This window comes from Serinus canaria, chromosome 1, assembly GCF_022539315.1.
Source record: "Serinus canaria isolate serCan28SL12 chromosome 1, serCan2020, whole genome shotgun sequence".
In the NCBI taxonomy this organism is placed as follows: domain Eukaryota; kingdom Metazoa; phylum Chordata; class Aves; order Passeriformes; family Fringillidae; genus Serinus; species Serinus canaria.
Window position 1 is genome coordinate 110060051 of NC_066313.1, and position 23506 is coordinate 110083556.

At 43.3% G+C, this 23506-nt stretch overlaps 2 protein-coding genes across 9 annotated transcripts in view; one reads left to right on the forward strand and one right to left on the reverse strand.

Annotated features, from left to right (window-relative positions):
- UMODL1 (uromodulin like 1) overlaps window positions 1-3001 on the reverse strand; it is a 72761-nt gene extending 69760 nt beyond the window's left edge. For 6 of the 7 annotated variants that reach the window (XM_050982246.1, XM_050982171.1, XM_050982217.1 and 3 more), the window contains exons 1-2: window positions 2791-3001; window positions 911-1203 (exon numbers count right to left, since the gene is read on the reverse strand). In XM_050982246.1, the coding sequence (XP_050838203.1) occupies window positions 911-941 (31 nt within the window). In that variant the 5' untranslated portion in view covers window positions 942-1203; window positions 2791-3001. Of the gene's footprint in view, window positions 1-910 lie in introns of all 7 variants that reach the window. The other variant, XM_050982099.1, reaches the window with a different exon arrangement.
- Window positions 3002-3102: 101 nt separating this feature from the next.
- Window positions 3103-22748, forward strand: ZBTB21 (zinc finger and BTB domain containing 21). Of its 2 annotated transcripts, none has more exons than XM_009089569.4 (2): window positions 3103-3231; window positions 14584-22748. In XM_009089569.4, the coding sequence occupies exon 2, from the start codon at window positions 14597-14599 to the stop codon at window positions 17771-17773; it is 3177 nt and encodes a 1058-aa protein (XP_009087817.3). In that variant the 5' UTR covers window positions 3103-3231; window positions 14584-14596; the 3' UTR covers window positions 17774-22748. The 2 variants fall into 2 exon arrangements, with proteins under 2 accessions (XP_009087817.3, XP_050838762.1); XM_050982805.1 differs by lacking the exon at window positions 3103-3231 and adding an exon at window positions 3889-4063.
- Window positions 22749-23506: the final 758 nt, after the last annotated feature.

Sequence of the window (23506 nt, forward strand, 5' to 3'; positions counted from 1 at the left end):
TACACAACTTGGCAATTTATTGCAATATTTACACTATGAAAACCAGTAATTCTCATACTTTCAACCAATGCAAGGGTTTTAGCTTTTACATGTTAATTTGCTCACAATGTCCATGTATAATCATCCTTCATTTTCTTCACAGTTTCTTTACATTCTACATTTTGCAGGGGCTCAGTTTTTAACAAAATTCCAGTGATAAAGCTTGTTGGCAAGTATGATCCAAAGTTAATCTGAGCAGTTATTGGATACTCCAAATGGAGAACAAACCTTATACTTAACAAACATGCACCTGGTAATAACAGCTGCAACCATACATAAAGATGAAAAATATATCAAACTAAGCCCCCCATCAAAGCATCTAAAATTAGAAATGTTGGAAAACACATTCATAAACAAGCTAATCTTGAAGAACCAGAATACATTCAAATAATTGGGAATGGTACATTTGACAAAATTAACCTACTTAGAGACAATTTAACCCCCCTGTAATTCTACAGAATTAATTCCTTCCCTAGATTTCATTAGGATCAAGAAAAATCTGATTTACAGGAATATAAGGCAACCATAAACTTTAATAACATCAAGTCAGTCAGACTCAATCATGAAATACAACCAGATTATGTCTTTTTGAATCACAGAATCTTGGAGGATAGCATTTAAAATTTTCTCAAATCATGTATTTGTAAGAAAGACAAAATTATAGAATCATAGAACATCAAGGGTTGGAAGAACACCTTGTCCCACCCCACTGCCATGGCAGGGACACCTCCCACTGTCCCAGGCTGCTCCAAGCCCTAGTGTCCAACCTGCCTTGGACACTTCCAGGGATCCAGGGGCAGCCACAGCTGCTCTGGGCACCCTGTGCCAGAGCCTCACCATGCTCAAAGTGAAAAATTTCTCAATATCTAACCTGAATTTCCCGTTTTCCAGTTTGTACCCATTCCCCCCTGTCCTGTCACTCCAGTCCCTGATGAAGAGCTCCTCTCCAGCTTCCTTGCAGGTCTCTTCAGATCCTGAAAGGTGTTTCGAGGTCTGCACACAACATTCTCCAGGATGAACACCCCGATTTTCCCAGCCTGTCGCTGTAGGGGAGGTGCCCCAGGCTTCTTATCAATTTTGTGGCCTCTTCTGGACTCTTTCCAACAGAATTATACAAGCCACTGCATGGGCTCTGTTCTACTGGCTGCATTTTCAGTAGGGACCCTGACAAATTAAAAATACTGGTAATAAATACCTGCACAGCAACACACACACACACACAAGTGTACACCACCTTTCAGCAGGGTAATTCTGGGACAGAGATCCTCCATCTCTGCCACAGGCCCTTTTGGAGAAGCACAGCTAAAAAATTATGCAAGACCAACTAGTTTCTGCTTGGCTCAGAAGTAACTTACACATGAGGAAAGAAAAAAAAAAGAAAAGAAGAAGAAAGCTCAGGTTAGCTCCCCAAATCCTCCCCTGGCAGCACAGCCAGCCTCACTGCACAAACTGGTTTATGGGAACAGATGCAAGTGCTTTCCCAGTTGTTTGTTCCCATCACCACAGCAGCCCCCGTGCCAGAGCAGTTGTCTGCACTGCAAACCAGAGGAGGGAATTCTTCCAAAGAGCTTGCTGGAGTTTTGTGCTGGCTCACAAAGCAACACTCACATCATGGCACGAGTCCCTGAGTGAGAAAACCCCACTCCTTTCACAAGCAGCTTCCCCAGTTTCCAAATCTACGGAAAGAGCCAGCAGTGACAAAACAAACCCCCAAGATCTGGAGAGGGGAAAAAGGAGCCAGACCCAGTAAGGCACATCTCCTTCCCTTACGTGGGTTTTAGCCCATTTGCAACAAAACCTTGGCAAAAAAAGGCTTGAATGCATCCCTAAAAACATTCCAGGGATTCTACAGCTGCTTCAGAGTATTTGTGACTTAGGTGGGATATCTGAAAGCACACTGAAAACATGTATGGGATTAGATGCTAATCTCTAGAGCTGTCCTTAATGAAAAGATAACACACCAGATTAGCCTTCGACAAAAACAAGAGGAATCTTGTAATTCTTAATTTCTATTTTAATACTTGCATTTTGACACATAAAGCCCTATTCAGGTATTTAATTCAAAGCGGATAATCACGATGAGAAGCCAGCCTAAAGCAATGATAATGGCCATTATAATTTTTTTCTAACCAGCAGTTATAAAGGGGCTGAGCCAAAACCCACCAGGATCTGGGCGTGTGTGTCCCTGGTGGCAGCAGAGGGTGGTGGGCTGGCTTGGGAGGGGGACGGTGGTGGCCTTTGAGGGACAGTGGGTGGCTTGTGAGTGGGATGGTGGTGGCTTTTGAGAGGGACAGGAGTGGCTTTTGAGTGGTTGCAGGGGTGGCTTTTGAGGGGAATAGGGGTGGCATTTGAGGGACACTGAGTGGCTTGGGAGGGGTTCAGTGGGTGGTGAATGGGCTATTGGGTGCCTTGGGGGAGTCGGTGACTTTTGGTGGGGACAGTGGTGGTTTCTGACGGGGACAGAAATGTGATGGGTTGGGGGTGGCTTGTGAGGGACACAGTGGGAGGCACTAGGCACGGTGCTTCTTCACAGACCACACAGGGCCTTACCCCTACACCTAAAAAACCCTAATAATCATAATCACCACAATAAAACCTCACGACGAAACAAGAACAAATTCCAGTGAATCGCGCACTAACGCTGCACGCGGGTTCCCCCTCACACCCACAGCACACAGGCCCGGGGAGGGTGGTGGGTGCAGGTTACCTCAGCGGCACCTCCCGAACCCCTCTGTCCCCCGCCACACGCACCCGTCCCTCCGTGTGTGTCTCCCCCGTGCCGGGCCACCCCCACCCGCGCGACGGCTGCCTCAGTTTCCCTGCGGCGGGGCGGGCTGAGGGCGGCGGCCGGGGCGCTGCGGGCGGTGCTGCCCGCGCTGGAAGGCGGCCGGCCGGGCTGTCGGTCGGTCTGGCGGGCGATCGGGGGATCCCCGCTGCCGTCCCCGCTCCGTTTCCCTGTTCCCCCCGCAGTGCCCCCCCCGCCGCGCCGCCCCCTCGCCCCCCGCTCCCCCCCGGCCCGGCCAATCGCGGCGCCGCGCACGTGACGAGCGCTCCCCGCGATGACCTCATCCCTCGGTTGTGGGATGACGTCAAATTCAAGATGGATGGAATCACGGCGGCGGCGGCGGCAGCGCGGGCTGAGCCCTGAGCGGAGGCGCCGAGGGGGGCGAGCAGGGGGGGGCGGCGGACAGGGTGAGTAGCGCCCGCGTGTCGCGCCCGTCCCGGGGGCTGCCCGCGCCGTGCGGGTCTCCCCGCGCACAAATCCGTCTTTTCCTGACGTAACTCTGAGGTGGTTTTTTTTTTTTTCCCCTTTTTTTTTTTTTTTTTTTTTGCTTTCCTCTTTCCTCCTTCCCCCCCCCTTCCTCCACCGAACGGGGATGCGGCTCCCGCGCGCATGCGCCGGTTACGAAACTCTTCCCCCCGTCCTTGGCGGGGCGCGGCGCAGGCGCCCGGAGCGGGCGGGAGGTGCCCGCGGCCGCCACCACATCGCCCGCCCCGCCTGGGCCCGAGCCCCGAGGGGGCGGCGCGGGGGAAGCGCTCAAGGCGCATGAGCGCGTCCGGCAGCGATGGAAGGAAGGATGGATGGAAGGAAGGCGGGGAGAGGCGGGTCGGGAGCGGAGCGTGGGGAGCGGGAAGAGGTGCGCCGTCCTCCGGCTTCCCCGGGCTGCGGCGCCTCAGGAGCCCGTTACCCGCTGCTGCGGGGCGTGAGGGCCGCGAGGGTCCGGCCGCCCCAGGGCGTGAGGGACCGGTGGTGTGAGGGACGCTGGGGACCGGTGGTGTGAGCGATACCAGGCACCGGTGCTGAGAAGGACCGGCCGCCCGAGGGGTGTGAGGGACCGGCGGTCCGGCGCTTCCCCCTCCGCCGGAGACTCCGGGCTCTTGCCCCCGCTGCTGTCCGAGCTCTAGAACAAGAGAAAGGCGCCGGGAGGGCCGTGACTGTGACACGGCTCCTCCCCGGTGTGCCTGGAAGGGAGAGCGCGTTTCATCTCCCCCCAGCGAGGTCCCCGCGTGTAAGTGCAGACAGGTACCAAACCTCGTCAATGTCTGTCAGTCTAGAAAGGGGAGGTGTCCGAGGATGGACCGGGCTCTGCTCGGTGGTGCCCGGCAGTGGCTGGGACCTGATGCACAGACATTCCACCTCAGCATAAGAACTTTGCTTTGCGGTGCCCGAGCACTGGACAGATCGTCCAGAGAGGCTGTGGAGTCTCCCTCAGTGGAGATACTCCAGAACCATCTGGACACAACCCTGTGCCGTGTGCTCTGGGATGACCCTGCTGGAGCAGGGAGGTGGGAGCAGATGACCCACTGTGGTCCCTTCCAGCCTGACCCATTCTGTGGTTCTGTAAACACAGTGTGAATTTGCTGGTCCGAGCACTCTTGGGCTGGATTATTCATCAGAAGGATGAAGCACATTTCACAGCCAGGTGGGGAGATCCTCAATGGTGGGCTTTGCCTATGCACAGAAAGTTGTGGAAGGTGTTTTCCCTGCTCACAGCTGTCAGAAAGATCTTTGCTGTAGTCCTCTGTAAAACCCAAGCTGATGTTATGCTCATATTGGATGAGGCTCGTATAAATAAACAGAAGAAAAACTACAAGGAGTTTCTATTCGACAGGAAATAATTGTGGAATGTGTGTGTACTGAGTAAGCTCATCTTAATAATTAAATAGCAATTGCTTTAGTAGCTCTTCCTTTTATTTTGTAGTTGGACTCCCAGTGGAAGTAAGAGGTAGGTAGGCTGTACATACAAGAAGAGATTGTGATGAATTACACAATCACAGAGCTTTTTGTGAATACACTGAATATCTTGTAGTTAAATTAAAATTAATATTTTATCCTTAGATAAATTATTGTGAAACTAGATTTTTTTAAAATGTATTTTTATACAGGAAGTCTTTTGATATTAAATCAGGAGTAGTAAATGCACACTGCAGGTAAATCTAGTACTGTTTTATGTGTAGGTTTAGTGTTCTGTTCTGACTTTGCTCAAACTGACAAAGTGCTCTGACTAAAATTTTCCACCAACGTTATGCTGATCCTCTTGAGGGGAAATTTGGAGCAAATTTAAGCAACTGTTTTTATAAACCTTGTTAGCAAAAAAAACCCGAATTATGTGGCCATCTCTTGGGTGGAGGGGATCCGACATCCCATTCTCTCAGATGTGTGTTTCACCCATATGCTGCAGAGTTGTAATTCCTTAAGAATATTTTGTTTACTTGTGGAAAGTCCACCCATCCTGACTGGATCCTGACCATTTCAAGAGCTGTCATTTACATGTTCTCAGCAGGGGCTTGCAGGGAGATGTCACAAATTAGAACCACCAGAGTTCTCAGCTGTAGGATTCCTTGGGGATTTCACCACTTGTGGGCTCCCCTGATTCTGCTTCAATGTTCAAGGTACCTTATCCTTTAGACCACCTTAGCATTCTTATTGAATATAAATCAGGCAGCAGCTTTAGGAAGTTCCCAAAGTCCTTTTTGTGCTGTTCATTCAGTGATAAATGTGAACTTTTGTGCCTCCTGTTCCCATGTGTAGGTTCCATGTGCCAGGGTGATACTCTGCCACATCCATCTCACACTGAGAACTCCCTGGATCAGTAGAAGCTGGATATTACTGAGAATTAGGTTTTCTGAGCTCATGGGGGATTTTTGTGTGTGATGCAGGAGAATATTTGCACACAGAGAATTAAGTGCTCTGATGATCTGGCTGATCACACTTTCCTCAATATTAGTTAGGGGTAGTTCAACCTTTGGATTTAAAAGGACAACTTGACAGAAAGCCTTGAGCTTTCTTACTGTATTGAAGCTGTTTTGAGCTTCAGGATATGAAGCAGTTCCTGTTAAAAACCAACCTGCTGGAGCTTTCAGGGTTTTGAAATTTGCTTTATCTGCAAAATGGTGATAACTTCAGTGTGTGACCAAGTGTGGACTCGGAGGGGAGAGGAAGTTGAGCTGTAATCAGCACAAGGTTTGTTCGGCACTGGGAGGGGCTGTGCTCTGAGTCACACGCTGCAGTTGCAACAATTTCAGCTCCCATTAAACTTTTGAGCAACTGAGCGCCTTCATTTTGAAATCTGTCTCATGAGATGATCTGAGATCCTCAGAGATCAACAAAAGTCTTCAGAAGCAGCAAAGTCATGCAAAGCCTGCAATATGCCCTGCTTTAAAATAGGTGTTCTGTACGGGGTGGGGGGAGGGGTCCTTTCCAAATATTTGTTGTAGTTTAATATTAGTCTTTGTACTGTAGTGTTTCCATTTTTTTCCCCTACTGATATTATTAAAGACATCAGTTCTCTTATATTTTCTTTCAGTTGGCAGTGAAATAAAAAGAAATTTGTTGTCTTTTCTTATTGACTACTTTTTGCTGTTTTGGAACAGTTCAGGCATATTTTATGAACAAGGAAAGAAAGTGTTGGGCAGGTCTTCAATCTTCCTAAATTCCTTCCATCCCCATCAGTTCATCAGTCTTGCTGTCCATCACAAATCTAAGTTTAAAATCCCCTGGTCTTGATTGTTGAGGGGTTTTCCTTCTGAGATGCAGTGAAACACCACATCCTTCTTGTGCAAATTCTCTCCATAAACTCTGATGAAAAGACATGAAAAATCCTTTGGCCAAATAAATATTTGTTTTAAATGCCACAAAACTTTTCCTTAGATAGTAATTTGCATACAGCTAAATTGCATTCTTTGGGAAAGGGAGAAATATTTTTCCCTTTTATGTCTGGCAGCATTAATCTCCTTATCCAAGGTTTATCCTACCTCAGTACTGAACGGTGTGAGTAGCATTTAGGTTGCAACTCATTCTCATCAACCTCTGACAATTTGTGGTTACTGCAGGGACAGTTCTGACACAGGGCACAGAGAGTGTCCCCTCCACCCCCTCACAATCTGCTCTGGACACATTTGTGAGTATCTTCAGAGCACTTCTAAAAAACAGAGTACTTGGGACAGCAAATATGCCTCACAAAGCCCCTTTTAATGTAAATTAAGAGCCATGGAAGGAAAAGCAGCAGAGTTACAGTGATTTCTAATCACTGCCACACTCAGTCTGTCATAACCAAAAGGAATTTGTTTATTTTGTACCAAGACATAACTCTGAGTACAGTCCTTCAGCTGTTGAGGTTAAAGGCCAGATTTTCTGGAATTCCACTAAAAATATGACCATCTCCGTTCTCATAAATACTTCTGAGGAGTAAAGAAAATACAGCTCTTGTTCATGGAGCTGAATTGTTTTTAACTATGTAAGACATAGCCTATCTTCAGTTGCATGTGGACTGGAGTAAACTGAAAATCTTCCACATGCTATTCATGAGCTTGTAAATCTCTGAAGGTAAAACTCAGCTAAAATTGCTGTTGTCTTTCCTGTGTCATCTTCCCAGTCTCTTGTCCAGAATCAGTGATGGCTGAATGACATTTTCTTTGGATCTCTTCAGTGGTAGGGATATACCTGCATTCCCTGAATCATAACTTTCTCACTTGGAATTTTTTAGGCTCAGCTTTTATATTCTGCATTTTTCAGATTAAATGTATGGCTTTCCCCCCTCATGTCTCATTTTCTTAAAGAAACCTTAGTGTAAACACTATTTTGTTGATGGAAAAGTACATTACAGGGATGTGTGGCTTCTCTTCCCATCCAAAATACATTGTGCCTGTGAAAAGCACCATTATAGCAATAGAAATATGACAATTAGGGTTTGTCATTTTTACTACATGAGCAAAATTAAAAGGTGTATGTTGACAACTTTTTAATGTGAGTTAGGCCAGTTAATGTGTCTCATCTAGTAAAGCAGATGACTGAATATTACTCCATTTGATAAGTATATCTCAGCATTGCCAATAAAACAATAAAATCAACGTGTAGAAATAGTACAAGTGTACACATTTGGTCTGCAATTCTTCAAATTTCATGCATCTCTTACCAAAAAATTCCAAGAAGTATTTCTGGAGATGAGATTTCTGTAGGTGTTTAAATTTGATGGCCATCAAGCGTTTCAGGTTTGTCCAATCAGAGAGTTTATTTGCAACATTACAAAGCAAACGTTGCTTTGTATTTTGCATTACAAAAGAAACATTTCAAGGGAGTGAAAGATGAAGAACTCCTAGGGAAAAGTATTTTTAAACTTTTTAATATTTTTATTTAGTTTACAGCAATTTGGAGGATGAGTTACACACCTTTTAGTCCAGTCATGGAGGCCAGGACAAATATCAAATTGTGTTTGATGTGATTTAATCTTCACTAACTGGTTCAGGAAGAACTTTGAGAGCTCCCAGGCAGCATTTCCCTGCCCTGTCCCTTCCATCCTGTCACTGGATCCGCTCCCTGCTCTCACACAGGGAGCCTTTCCTTGGAGGGGGAGGAGGAGACACGGGCTGCTCCTTGCAGGAGCGATCCCTCCTCAGGCTGCTCTGAGAGTAGGATGAAATTGCACCCTGAGCTGCTGCTGGGTTGTAAACAAGAATGGGAATGACAAGAGGAGCTTTGTACGCTGGCATTCTGTAGTTTGCTGCACGTCAGGGGGAGCTATTTTAAGTGTCAGAACGTGAAACTGAGGGTATGATCTGAATGGGAAAAGTAGCCTCTAATTTCTGAGTCAGTTTCATGTCTGTTTCAGGTTAGCTGCGAATTATCTGTCTAGAGCGTAGGGCAAAATAGACAACAGAATATTCAAACTGAAAGTAGGTTTAGATTAGATATTGGAAAAAAATTGTTTACTCTGAGGGTGGTGAGGCACTTGCACAGATTGCCCCATCTCTGGAAGTGTTCAAGGCCAGGTGGATGGGACTCTGAGCAACCTGGTCTAGAGGGAGGTGTCTGCCCATGGCAGGGGCGTTAGAACTGGGTGATCCTTAAGGTCCCTTCCCAAACCATTCTGTAAATCTATGATTATAAAATTTCTTCTTTTTCTCTCCCTAAATTTCTGCCTTTATATGTGTGGAGGATAAATAGGCAGAAATTAGTCCATCAATTTCACACACTGGCAAGCATGTTATTAATCTGATTTTGTGCCTGTCTTCATACCAGTGAGTCTCTCTGTGCTGCTGACTATTGGAAATGAGAAACGTTTGTTTTCATGGAGAATTCACAGTGCTGTCTGCAGTGGAAAACAGCCATAGCAATGAGATCTTATTTCATTAAATCCAGGAAGACATAACCCCCAAACATGCAGCAAGAGATTATTTATTTAAGTATTTAGGTAGAAAAATATTATAGAAATGCAAACAATATTCCTGTGTGGATTTGCAGCTTTTACCTACAGGTTTTGGGTGTATATAGGGAGATGTGTAAATCTGTATGTGCTGTGGAAGAGTATCTGTGTTGCAAAGGCAACACAGATAGTGTTGATGGGAGAAAAGACATTTTATAAACTGTTGTCAAATTCAAATAATAAAATCTAGCATAGGGTCCTTGAGTGGAAGCTTAGGCAGTGTAGGTGCCTTTTTCATCTGGACTTGTAACAGACAAGTAGGGGACCTTTCTACTCTTCTGGTGTCTGAAACAGCACCAGAATTGTCAGAGCCATCAGATCCTCAGCAAAGCACTCAAATGAATGCAATGTTCCTGCATTTTCCAGGGGTTGCCCAGGAAGTCACTTGTATGTTTTGGCTGAGTCTTATAATCCACATTTCTTTGCTTTCTTTAGTGGGTTTGTCCCTGCCATGCTTCTTGTGTGTTTTCCCTGTTTAAACCTGTTCAGTATCTTCTGTGTGTTTCCTCCTCCATCCTCATATTTTCTTCTTCCACCTGCACTTCCTCGCAGCCCTGGCACCTCCTTGCTGCATTATTGCATCTCAGAGAGGGTTTCAGAACATCCTCTTTCCCACTGCCCCCCACAGCACGCTGTCAATGGAGCTTCTGCTGACAGTGATTTCCTTATCCTGGAAATCAGAAGGCAATATCAACATCTCTTAGTTGCTCATGTATTTGAGGATGCAGCTGTTATACTGAAACCACACCTAAATATCTGCCTGATTCTGCCTGGGATGTTTCAGCTGTAAAGTTGGTGGCTCTGTTGTTTCTAAAGGTGAAATTTCAGGTGGAGGAAGCTGATGGAACAACTTTCTGACAAAGAATGGGCAGGTGCATGGCTCCTCTTGCTGGAACCCTGATGCTCTCAGTGAGCTGATTAAGCTGCCCATCCTAGAAAATAGCAAACAGATCTAAAATTCTGGAATTATTTTATTTCTTTTTGTTCCCTGTTTAATTTTAAGGACTTGAATTAACTCACTGGGAGATCAAATAAGCAGAGTTGGTGAGAGGAAGGGGAGAGTAGCACAGGGCTAGGAGGAGAATGAGAGTAAGGAACAGAGGAAAGGAAGGGGAGCTACCACTTCAAAGGGAGGTTGCTGTTGAAGATCAAGAAACTATTTGGTCTAATATTAAGCTTTTTGACCCTTCCCTTGTAAAGAGCTTTCCTGAGATTTCTTTTATTTTACAAAAGTTATTTTGAAATAGTGGAGGCATCTTTTTCTGTCCTTATTCAAAATATAAAATAAAAACAATGTTATACCAAATATGGTACTTAGGTTTTTGAAATCTAGTTTTCTGAGATCAGTGGAGGGCTGTTGAAGGAGGGAATTAGAGGACTGGGACATCTCTCTTAGAAGGAAAGGCTATGGGAGCTGAGCCTGTTCAACTTGGAGAAGGGATGACTGAGAGGTGCCCAGAAACAGGACAAGAGAAAATGGGCAGAACTGATGCCTAGGAAGTTCCACCTGAGCATGAGGAAGAACTTCTTCCCCGTGCAGTGACAGAGAACTGGGACAGACTGTCCAGAGAGGGTGTGAAGTCTCCCTCTCTAGAGATATTCCAGAACCATCTGGACACAATCCTGTGCTGTGTGCTCTGGGATGGCCCTGCTAGAGCAGGGAGTTTGGACCAGCTGACCCACTGTGGTCCCTTCCAGCCTGACCCATCTGTGATTCTGTGAAGGCTGACACTAAAATCTCTTTGTGGCCTCTGAAGGGTTCCTGCTGCACTGGCCCTTCCTTGGTCTGGAGTCTAAGCTTAGTCACTGTTCCTCCTGAGGACCAGCAGCTGCTGTGGCATAAGGCACCTGCCACCAGACTGTGGGAGATTTCCTGATGTGCTCCTGCTGTTTCCATGATGTCACCTGAACATCATGGAAGAAAAGAAGAAAGCTTTGTTTCCAGTCAGTAGCGAAGGTGGCTGGAAAAAAAGGGTTAGAGAGAATAAAAGCAGATTATCTGGAGGAAAGATCTTAGTGAGAAGTAGGAGTACTCAAACACCTGGAACCAAATCTGGTGTTAGAGGAGGCTGCCAGAGTTGTGTGTCTATGCAAGCTTTTGTGTGGGGCTAAGCACAGGCAGCCAAGCCTTGTTCTTGTCTCCTGTGGCTGTTCCTATTGCTGCCTCTTGAGTTATGCCAATGCAGTAGTTCCTGATGTGGTTCACTATAAAAATCAACCAGCATTTGGAAAGAAAGAATGGGTGTTTATTTATTGTCTGTTCTGCTACGTCATACGGGCCTGCAAATATTTTTACTGGCGCAGCTGAAGGAGGAGTGACCTGCAGTGTGCAGGTAAGATGAACACAAGAGAGCAGGGATGACTTGGATCAACTTTGTTATTGAAAACTATTCATGTAGTGAAATTTTAACACATTGTACTCTGACTTGGGTATTCTTTGGGTTGATTTTTTTTCTACTTCTAAATATTTCAGGCTTTCACATGATCTGGGTAAATGTCTTAAAATGGCTCTGTGAAACAGTTCTGGTGGGTTTTTTTGCTGTTGTTTGTTTAATTTCTGCCTGTTGTGTCTAAAGGCTATTATGCTGAAAGTCAAGCCCTTGAATTAGGAAATACCAGGATTAAAGCTGCCTTTGGAGGATTGATTTGGTCCTTTGCCATTTGTGTACGTTGCAGCCTTGGTTACTGTTAAAGTGACAGAGTTAAATTGCACCGTGAGTGACTAGAGGGATGTTTATGTCTGCGGTGTTTAATGTGATGAATTGAAGTTGTTGTAGGAAAGAAGAAGGAAACTGTGGCCAGAAGGATGGGTGACTGCTGGATTCTGCTTTAGTCCTGCAGATTTTACACCACTCTCTACAGGCTACACTGCGCTGCTGGGTTACGTGGGCAGAGGGACACATAGTAATTACATGGTGTTTACTCTGCCAGTTTGAAAAACACAAGGGCAAAGCAGATTAAAATGAAAGATCTTAAAATATTTCAAAACATTTGACTAATACACTCTATTTCCACTGTGTCCTTGAAGTGTGGGTTATGCAGCAGCTTCTATTGGGTGTCTCTACACCATAGTTAAAGATTCCTAAGCTCTGTTGATTTGCTACCTCCATTTACCTTCTGCAACTTGCATACCAGAGGAATCACTTAAGTTTGCAAACTCACTTCCTTCCAGGTGAAGGGAAAGATGCCTCCTGGAGCACTTACAACTCTGTAAGTGTTAATGGGTGCTCAGACCATGAAACTGGATTAGGGCCAGCCACACTCTGCCACTTTAAATTGCAGTGACATCCTCAAAGGAGGAGGGTAATGAGCCACCATCCTCACTCCCCCACCTCCATCCTCCCAGTGTTCTTAAGTAAAACATAGAAAGCAAAGCAAACCAGATTGCTTTCTCAAATTGAGATTGACTGCACTGCTTTTTATAGATGGAGTGGTGGGGTAATTATGCATTATAGCTATCTAAGGTGAATTAAGGATAAATTAGTGTTTATGAAATGACACTACAAGGCACTGAAATACTCAGTAAAGACTGATCTGGTGAGGAAACAGCATTCTGGTTTTGCTGTTGCCGTGTCACTATGAACTCATTTGGTATTTTTAGGTGTAGAAGTGGTAGCTCAGTCCTTGATATGATCAGTGCCCTGAGACACTGCATGCAGCATCCTTTAAGTTATTTCCCAATAATACCAATTTAGACTTTGATCACTTATTTATACCCATTAGTTTTAAGATTTACCATCCTCATTTGTTAACCATGGGGTTGCAGCTTTTCAGTACTGTTTTTTTATTTTGATAAACTTTGCAGTTTTGCTTGTAAGCTGATAAACAGTGGAACCTTTTTGTTGTAGTTGCATATATCATGTACAAATGAAACTAAAAAGTAGTTTCTCAAATCTGCTGTAAAAGTAAGAGAATTGCTTTTAACAGACACATCATTGACTTGTTTTACAACCACCATGGAGGTAGTGTAGAGAGTGTCCATGAAAAAAATAAGAGAATTTAGTATTGTTGATTTCTCTATGTGTGTTCTTGTGCACAGATATATAAATTGCAACTCCTGCCATTGAATTTCTTTGTTTAACTTAAAACCTGGTTATCTTCTTTTGTTAAGCTCTCATCAGGAGCTTGAGTTATCAAGACATATCAAGTATGGAATGGGCTGTGTTTTGAAGCACATTGATCATGGAGATTTCTGCACTGCAGCTTAATTCAGCTTAATTTATCCTTACTGTGCTCTTGGATGCAACCAAGGGTAACTGTTCCTCAGATATATGAGTTGTAGGCATAAAGTGCTCTAATGCTAATGAATGAAACAGGGATTCCAGTTCTCTGGTTGTTTTTCATCCTGACAAAAGCAATGCAAGGATACTTCAGTGAAAACTGACATTTCCCAGAAACCAGATCCTGGTTTTCCAGAATCCCATTTCCCAGAATCCAGTGCAGTTTTAAGTGATACATACAGTTAGAAGTAATATTAACAGCACTTATGAAGCATGAGTAAACACGATGAATTTAAATGACAGACAATGATGTGTTTTCTTCTCCCTTCCCAGTATTAACACCCTTTCCTTTGTCCTATTAAAAGTGACAGCAAAACCCCCTAAATTTGTCTAGTCAGCAGGAGACTGTCAGGGTTGCTTAGCTTCAGAAAGGTGAGTTGCTGTAACTAAGCCTTGTATACCTGATCCAAGAGTCCAGAGTTTATCAATCCAGTTGTCAAGATCTTTATAAAGCTGAAGCAGAGAAAGAGATGATCAAGAGTGAAATGATTGAACTGTTCCTCCCTGTGGAGAGGTGTATTAGAACACAGCCCACCCATCCACCCATCCACCCATCCACCCATCCACCCAGCCATCCATCCATCCAGCCATCCATCCAGCCATCCATCCATCCATCCATCCATCCATCCATCCATCCATCCACCCATCCATCCCATCCACCATCCATCCATCCATCCATCCATCCATCCATCCAGCATCCATCCATCCATCCATCCATCCATCCATCCATCCATCCATCCATCCATCCATCCATCCATCCATCCATCCATCCATCCATCCATCCATCCATCCCCCAGTTAGTTAGGTGCAATATTCTTGGTATAAGATTAGCAATTAGAAGGATATTTGAAAGTGGGAAGATAAGCTGGTTCTTCCTATGCCTGTGCCTTTTTTTGGGGCTACCAGTTGTGTTTCATTCCCAAGCCTTTCCTCCAGACAAGCTGTTTCTTCAATCACTGTTTGATGGTGGTTTTGCCAGTTTACAAAGTACAGGAGATGTGTTTGTCTCTAACAATTCATATAAGGCAACCTACAGCTTTGTTGTTGTTGTTCTTTTTCAGGGACATCAGAATCATGGAGGGGCTCTTGCATTACATAAATCCAGCACATGCCATTTCCCTCCTGAGCACCCTGAACGAGGAGCGTCTCAAGGGACAGCTGTGTGACGTCGTGCTGATCGTAGGAGACCAGAAATTCCGAGCTCATAAGAATGTTCTGGCTGCCAGCAGTGAATATTTCCAGACTCTCTTCACAAATAAGGAGAATGAGTCTCAGTCAGTGTTTCAGCTCGACTTTTGTGAGCCAGATGCTTTTGATAATGTGTTGAACTACATTTATTCTTCATCCTTGTTCATTGAGAAAGGCAGCCTCGCAGCTGTGCAAGAACTGGGCTACAGCCTTGGAATATCTTTTCTTACAAACATTGTTTCCAAGAGTCCTCAAGCTCCTTTTCCTTCTTGTCCTATGAAAAAAATACTCTACCAAGATGAAGATGAAAGTAGTTCTCAGAAGAGAAGTGTCATCGTCTGTCAGAACAGAATTGAAGCACAAGCGAAAAGCGTAAATCAAACACAACATGACTTAAGCCATACTCCTAAACCTTCACCCTCTGTGGCTGTCAAAGCTGGCAGCAGACCACAGGTAACAAAACCAACTGAAACCCTTCACAACTTATCACTGACTGAAAGGAGGTGGCTGAAAGAAGGCCCTGTGAGCTATACAAAGGTTCATGAAACTTCTGGAACTGTGGAGGATCAGAGCAGAGGTGCTTTAGTGAAAAGGAACATGGTGCTGCCTCAGATGTCTTTGGCAGAGAAAGAAATGGCAAGCGGTGAGCCAGGAAGTAGCGCTCAGCTTCTGAGAGGAAAAGTTGCAGAGATGTCATTGAAAAGACCACGTCCACCAGTCTTGTCTCTGCGTGGGGCAGCAGAGTCCACGTTTCTGCTGCGAGAGACAGGAAAAGGAAATGGTCAAGGGGAAGACAGGAATTTGCTCTACTATTCCAAGTTAGGGCTGGTAATCCCATCTAGTGGGTCTGGCCCAGAAAACCAAAGTATTGACAGAAGTGGGCCCCTTGTAAAAAGTCTCCTTCGAAGGTCACTGTCTATGGACAGCCAAGTTCCTATTTACTCACCTTCTGTTGACCTAAAACCTGCGCAGGTATCCTCGTGCTCCTCACCGGGAACTAATGATTCCCAGAAGACATTTAATGTTGCATCCCAAAAGTCATCCTTGAAAGAGTCATCGGAGAAGTCGGCCTTGGATGAGAAGCCACAGGTAATACACCCACATCGCCTTAGGTCTTTCAGTGCCTCTCAGTCAATGGATCGGGAGGTGGCCTCCCCTCTCTCAGAGGTGCGGATCAAAACTGAGCCCAGCAGTCCCCTCTCAGATCCTGCTGAAATCATACGAGTCACGGTGGGGGATGCTGCAGCATCGGCAAACAAAGACTTTGCTTTTAAAACTGAGGATGACCGTAAGGAACCAAGCAGACTTCCAGCCAAAAGGAGGTTCCAGGATGATAGGAGGCTACCGTTCAAGAAGCTGAAGGCGGATGAGCAGGGTTCTCCTGGCTCAGAAGAGAACTTTGAGGAAGGCTCAAGCCCCACGCACCTTGATGCCGATTTCCCTGATTCTGACGTCAGTAAAGATGAATACAGTGAGATGGAAGAAGCAAGACCAAATAAAAAATTTAAATGTAAACACTGCCTTAAAATTTTCAGATCAACAGCAGGTCTTCATCGCCATGTTAACATGTATCACAATCCAGAGAAGCCCTATGCTTGTGACATCTGCCACAAGAGATTCCACACCAATTTCAAAGTGTGGACGCACTGCCAGACGCAACATGGAATCGTGAAGAATCCCTCACCAGCTTCCAGTTCTCACGCCCTCTTGGATGAAAAATTCCAAAGAAAACTGATTGATATTGTGAGGGAGAGAGAAATCAAAAAAGCTCTGATTGTGAAACTAAGACGTGGCAAGCAGAGCTTTCAGGGCCAGTCAGCTTCCCAAGCACAACAAGTCATCAAAAGGAATTTAAGGTCGAGAACCAAAGGAGCCTATATTTGTACCTACTGTGGGAAAGCTTATCGTTTCCTCTCCCAGTTCAAACAGCACATAAAAATGCACCCTGGGGAGAAACCCATTGGAGGGAATAAGGCTTCTAAGCAGAAAGATCACATTCATATTGAAAACCCCGTGGAAAACAAGGAGGTTTATCAGTGCCGTCTCTGCAATGCCAAGCTCTCCTCACTTATTGAACAGGGAAACCATGAGCGACTCTGTAGGAACGCCACTGTCTGTCCTTACTGCAGCCTTAGGTTTTCTTCTCCAGAGCTGAAGCACGAGCATGAAAGCAAGTGTGAGTACAAGAAGCTGACTTGTCTTGAGTGCATGCGCACCTTCAAATCATCCTTCAGCATCTGGCGTCATCAGGTTGAAGTTCACAATCAGAACACAATGGCTCCATCAGAGAACTTCTCTTTGCCCCTCCTGGATCACAATGGAGAAGTCACCAGTTCATCACGGCTGCCTCCGCAGTCGGAATCCAATAAAATGAACAATTTTGTTGCTGCAAAGGAGGACGGTGTGTTCAGTGATTCGTCAGAACAAATCAATTTTGATTCTGAAGACTCTTCATGCCTGCCTGAAGACTTAAGTGTTTCCAAGCAGTTTAAAATCCAGATCAAAGAAGAGCCTGCAGATGACATAGAGGACGAGGTCACCGAAACGAGCAGGGAACCTAAGGACGTAGTCTCCAAGAAAGATCCCAGTTTGTGGCCCTGTGAAAAGTGTGGGAAGATTTTCACCTTACGCAAGCAGCTGGAGCGCCACCAGGAGCTCCTGTGCTCTGTGAAGCCCTTCATTTGCCACGTGTGCAACAAGGCCTTCCGAACGAATTTCCGCCTCTGGAGCCACTTCCAGTCTCACATGTCCCAGGCTGCAGAGGAGTCCACAAATAAGGAGCCTGAGATATGTCCACCAGCTAATTCCCCATCACCCCCACCCTTACCCCCACCACCTCCACTCCCCAAAATCCAGCCTTTGGAGCCCGACAGCCCCACGGGCTTGCCGGAAAGCTCCGGTACTACTGAGAAGCTGTTTGTGCCGCAGGAGTCAGACACGCTCTTCTACCACGCCCCGCCGCTCTCGGCAATCACCTTCAAGAGACAGTACATGTGCAAACTCTGCCACAGGACTTTCAAGACGGCTTTCAGCCTCTGGAGCCATGAACAGACACACAATTAGCTTTAACAGAACCCTTGCAGGGCTGGTTTGGGGGGGCTGTATTCAGGATCTCAGAGGCCTGCCACATAGACTACAAATTTAAGAGGATCAAAATGATGATGGATGATGATGGTAAATCTGGAATTTGTGATGCTGCTTGGATTTGAAGATTAGGGAAAACTATAACTTGGTTAGTAGGTAGAAAGCAGAGTAATTTAAAATACTGTGTTCTGGGTATAGTAAGAGAATAAATTTTATTTTATTTCATTTGACACTGAAGTACAATTGCATCTGGATTGTGTGCATGGATCTTCATCCCGTGATGTTGGTGTGTGCGTGTGTATTATATATAAAGTTACATATTAAAAGAAAGAGAAACAACAATTTGGATTCTAACTGTGAGCTTATAGTAGTAAAATACTGTAACCAACGTCATCATTTGTTTTTCAAAAAGAAACCAACACACACAAGCTCCATGTAAGTGGTTGCCATGCACTGGCAGTTTGAGAGGAAGTGGATGATGGAGTGTCTTGCTGTATTGACTTAGGTCTCAGAAACTTTTAGCAATAACAAATAAACCTCAAGTTTGAGTAATCTTGATGTTATTGGATACGAATGTTTGCTATTTTAAGGGAACATAGAATTGTTTTGTTGTTGTATGGAACTTGTGCAAATTAAAATAGAATCTAAAGTCAGCAATATTATTAAGATTTTATATAAGAAGTAGCAGCAAGCCTGCTTTCAGCCATTTAATCATAACTTTCTAAGGAAAATTGAGAGAGGGGGTACTTTGCTTTATATAATGTCCCAAAGACTAATTTCCTATGGATACTTGGGTAGCTGAAGTCATTGTGTAACAGCCATCATAATGCAAATGGTACTGTTTATAACATGAACTGAGGTTGAATGGATGTCAGACAAGTTTCATAGTTTTGTTTCCACTATTTGTACAACTGTTTGTAATTTTAACTACAAAGGAATGTATAATTAATAAATCATACAGAGAGAGCTCGTTAAGGGAGAGAAGACGAGTTGTGTTTCTAAACACAAGTAATAAGCTCAGCCATGAAGTACAAAGATATGTTTTAAGAAAACCTAAAAATGTAAATATTTGTGTAGACACCTGTATAAATGAAGAAGTATGTATTTGAAATTTGTATTAAGCGTACATATCCAGCTCAAAGCAGAGGAGAAAATCACACTACAATCACTGCATTTTATGGATACAATGCATATAGAGTAGTTCTTTCTGCCGCTTTACTCATATGTGACTGTGTTGCAATTTTCCAATTTGTTGAAAATTGTGGTAATAATGGGCTGCAGATATTCTGTGTGCTTCCATTATTTTACCTCAAGTGGCAACTGGAGCATTTAGTGTAAGTAGGATCACACATATTTACCAGGAGCTATAGTAAGGGTCCAATTTTTTTCTGTAAGTCAAGGAAATATTTACCCAGAAGTAGGAGGTGAACCAACAGTGAGATATTATTTTGCTAGAATTTTAACTTAGTGGAGGGGTGGTGGGTTAGAGTGAACATAAATGATGCAAACTGTGTTTATGATCCTGACCAATGTTCCCCCTGCTGGGCTGGGAGAAGGGGGATGTAATTCCACCCTGCTGAGTCAGAGCCCAGTCTGTGTCCACTGAAACCAGCAGGAGTTTGGTCACCAGTTTCAGGGGGAGCCGGAGCGAGGCTTGAATTCCCTGTGTAAACCATGTGTGTAACTGTTTTTTCAGTATCCCAAGTTCAAAAGCTAAAATTGCAAGCTGATGCTGGGATTCAGCAAAATCAAGCACAAGTGTAACTCCTAAGAATCTGAGGATGGGCACCCTTAGGCACACACCAGATTTTTCTCAGTGAAAGCCAAGTGTGCCACCATCTTTTTTTTCCCAACAGATATTTAACTATTTTTCCTGTAAGTGAAGTTTGAAAGAATCAGCTCAGGATGGACCCCTGATTTTTTTCAGCTACCAAAAATTTGCAATGTTAGTTTCAAGCCTCTTCTGCTTAGTTTTCTTATGATCTAAAATTGCTACTAGACACCCCTGAAAGTAACATGTTGTTCTTTTTTGTCCTCTTTCAGGCAAACTGTGGTGAGTATGATTAGGCTAATTTGCTTGAGTATCAGTTAAACTCTTTCAGTGGCATTGCAGTTAAAACAAGGTACTTGCTTAATAGTGACGTTTCCAGTTACTGACTTTTTTATTCCACTTAATAAAACTATAAATTTCTTTCTTACCAGAAACAATTTCAGAATAAAATGGTTATTGCACTTAAACCTGGTTTTAAAAATCAGAAAAACATAAAGCCTTGCTAAGTACCCTTTATATATGTTTTAAAAAAATCTGTGTGTATAAAATATGAATGGTTCCTAAGTTTTCCTCAGTGATTCCTCTGCACAACAGCCTGAAAGTTGAACTATAGCCTTTTAAAATTCAGTGTGCTTTCTGAAGGGAGGTGGCAACCAGCTCATCTGGGTCACAGCCATCTCACTTCCAGCTGGGATTCGGCTCTGTGCTATGATGATAAATTCTACACACTTTAAATCAAAACCTTGTGCAACATCTTTGAAGAAACCCTAACCTTTTTCCTAGTATACTAGGTATTATAAAGAATCCATAAAATATTTTTGGTCTAAGTAGCCTCCTAAGTTTTTCTTCAGTTGCTTTGGTTTTGAGGGGGTTTTTAAAGTTTTGTTTTCCACTTTGAGTGTGTTCTGTGTGATTTTTAATTTTTTTGTTTTACATTTGGTTCCTGTTGTTTAGTAAAGGAATTCAGGATCTCTAAAATTTAAATATGAGATGTTTATATAGCAGTTCTGGTTTTCTATTAGCTTTTATACAGTATCTTAAAAAGCCCTTGATAGAAGTGTTTATTTTGGAGGATACGGAATAAATATGCTTCCACTTATATAACTTTAATATATGTCTTAAAATTTAAATTATGGGAAGAAAATGTTAGTTGCTTGTTTATAAATAAAGGTCTTTTGAAGAGTGTCTAGTTTGGCCACAGCCAAAATAAAAGGCAAATTTATTGATGCTAAAGCCTGTTTTCATCATATTTTGTTTAATTTTATAGCTGTGTATTGAAGTGACAAAAAGTTAAAGGTCTTGTTAAATATAAAAAAGTGTTTTGCTTTTTTTTTTTTCTAAAATTTGTGACAGGAACGTGCAGATGTTTTAATATATAGATTAGAATCTATAATTCTGTCCTTTTTTTGCTATTTTTATAACCTATCAGATAAATCTCAGAGAACTATCCTGCTTCAGTGGGAGTGGAAACTAGTGTTGCATTTCAGGGGAGCAGTGTTGAGCCATGAAATGTGTTTTGGTTTGGGACTTTTTTTTTCCTTTCAGGCACTGTGTTGGCAAAGCCTCTAAGCCTATCTTAAGTCCATTAAGATCAGTCTTTTTTTTTTTTTTTTTTTCTTAAATTGTTCTGTGCAAGTTCTTTGCTGAATTGGGACCATGACCAACCTTGAAAGTGAGCAATGGCAGCAAAACACAGGAACCAGTGACAGAACTGTCTCTAGTTTTGGGTTATTGTTCAGGGAGAGTGAAACACCCTGTGGCAGGTGATGGAGGAGATAACCTGGTGAAGAGAGTGAGCCCAGAGTTTGTCTGGGCTGTTTCAAAAATGAGATGTTGCATTATCTGTGACCCCGAGCAGCTCTAAGAAGCAAGGCAGGAACATCCAGGAGGTTTTTTTGCCTGATGTTGTTCATTTTCCCCAAGGGGGACACATGGGTTTGCTCCAAAGCTCTGCATGTTCTCTGTTGCCGTTCCAAGCTTCCAGTGTTAAAACGAGTTCCTCCCATGGGATAAGGACAGACTATGCCTAATTTCTTGGCTCTAACAGTGGGGCTGCAAATATCTGGCATGAGCCTGTAATCTGGCATGTGCCTATACTGTTCAATAAAATTGTTTACATTTTCCTACCAGAAGATTTAGGTAAAAATCAAAACAAGCTTAGGGGGTTGGTTTTTGTTGGTTTTTTTATATGTTTGTTTTGGTTGGGGGTTTTTTTAGTGTTGCTGTTATTGAATCAGTGTTAAAATATTTTTTCTGTTGTTGCTGAACACAGCCTGATAGTATTTTTAATGTTATTGATTCTTGTTTATTTAAAATGACTTGTGAAAAAACTGTACTGTAACTGCTCTACGAAAAGGGACACTATCAAGAGAAAGGCTGGGTACAGAAAATGAATATACCTATATTAGAACTACTTTATAGTAATAAATAATATTGAAGAATTTAAAAACAAATTGAGTCATAACACTTGAGCTGCTTGAAAATTCTATTATGGGCAGCCTCAGTTGTTGCAAGGATGTCTGAAAAATGTAACTGAATTTGGTGGGTTAAGCTGAATTTTCATATTGCTTTTCCTCTCACTATTCCAGAATAAAGGACTCAATCCTTTTTTTTCCTTTTCCAGACGTAGTGATACACATTATCTTTTAAAGACACAAGCTTCCCACTATTGCAGCAGCAGCAGCTTTAATTCAGATATGTACAGAAAAACCAGAACAAACCCTCTTTTTCAGCGTTAAGTGCAAAATACACATAAAGTACATCTTTTAAGGCTTATTCTTGACAGTGTCCCTTTTTAAAAAGCAGGAAAATGGGATCACTTTAAGTGCTTGGGTACAGGGGAATAGTTTCCTACTAGAAATTGGAATTATCCAATATATTTTCTAGAGAGTTTTCCAGTTAGTTACACAAAATCACTTGTCATTTTAAAGGATTATAGAAGTAAGACAAGCAACTCTGGGTTTATAATCCTGTATACATTATACATTCTATATCTGTTCAATACACCAGGATGGGTTTTTACTTTTTTTAGGACTGAGACTTATTAGCTTAAGGCAACTTTTTCTTTAATGTAATGTAAATCCATTGCTGCTTTGTACAACTTTTTCTACTGTGTGTTTTCTTTACTTAGATCTTGACTAAGAAATGTTGACGTCCAATAAACTTACACTTTGTTTCTTTTGAGTCACTGTGTCTTCTACTGGAATCTCTTGGCAGAGGGTGGTGTTATTGTACAAACCATTGTGTCTGCAGGGTAGGAAGTGAGTTTGTAAGAGAGCATCTTTTGTTCTGTTTGTTGGATGTAAGTGCTACTTGTACATTACTAAAATAATGGGGGATTGTTTGTTTTAGTAAGTGCCTCGCTGAACCTTTTACTGGAAAATACAGGGAAACCAACTGCTCCAGACAATCTTTTAAAAACTTGAGCATAGCCCAAATCCTGTTTCATGTGCAATCAGTGATTTGTGGGAGGAAGTGTCTCTATCTAAAACTGGACTGAGGCAGATGTTTGAGAAGACACAGCAATGTTTCTGGTTTTGCAGCACTCTCATCCAAAGCAGTTTTGCTGCATAAATGTCTCTCTTCAAAACCCCCAGTGTGGGAATGTAGTGAGTGGGTTCCCATAAAGCAGAGAATGAGCTTTTTATCTTTAGGGAATGGGGTTTACTCAGTTCCTGTCTTCACACTAGGTGTGACCTGTCTTTGAGAACACTTAGGCCAGTCTTCTCAACTTCTTGGACTCCACTATTGCTCTATTTTGCCATTTTTGCTTTGTGCAGTGTGGTTGGACCCACTGACCAGTTTCACCCACATTTAACAGAGGAGACAAGGTCTCAAGAATTAATGTCCCACAAGCTTCATGCAAATCCCTGCCTGGGTGTCGAGGAATGATGTCAGTGGAACACCACAAATCCAGTGGGCAGGATAAGATTTGCACAGAG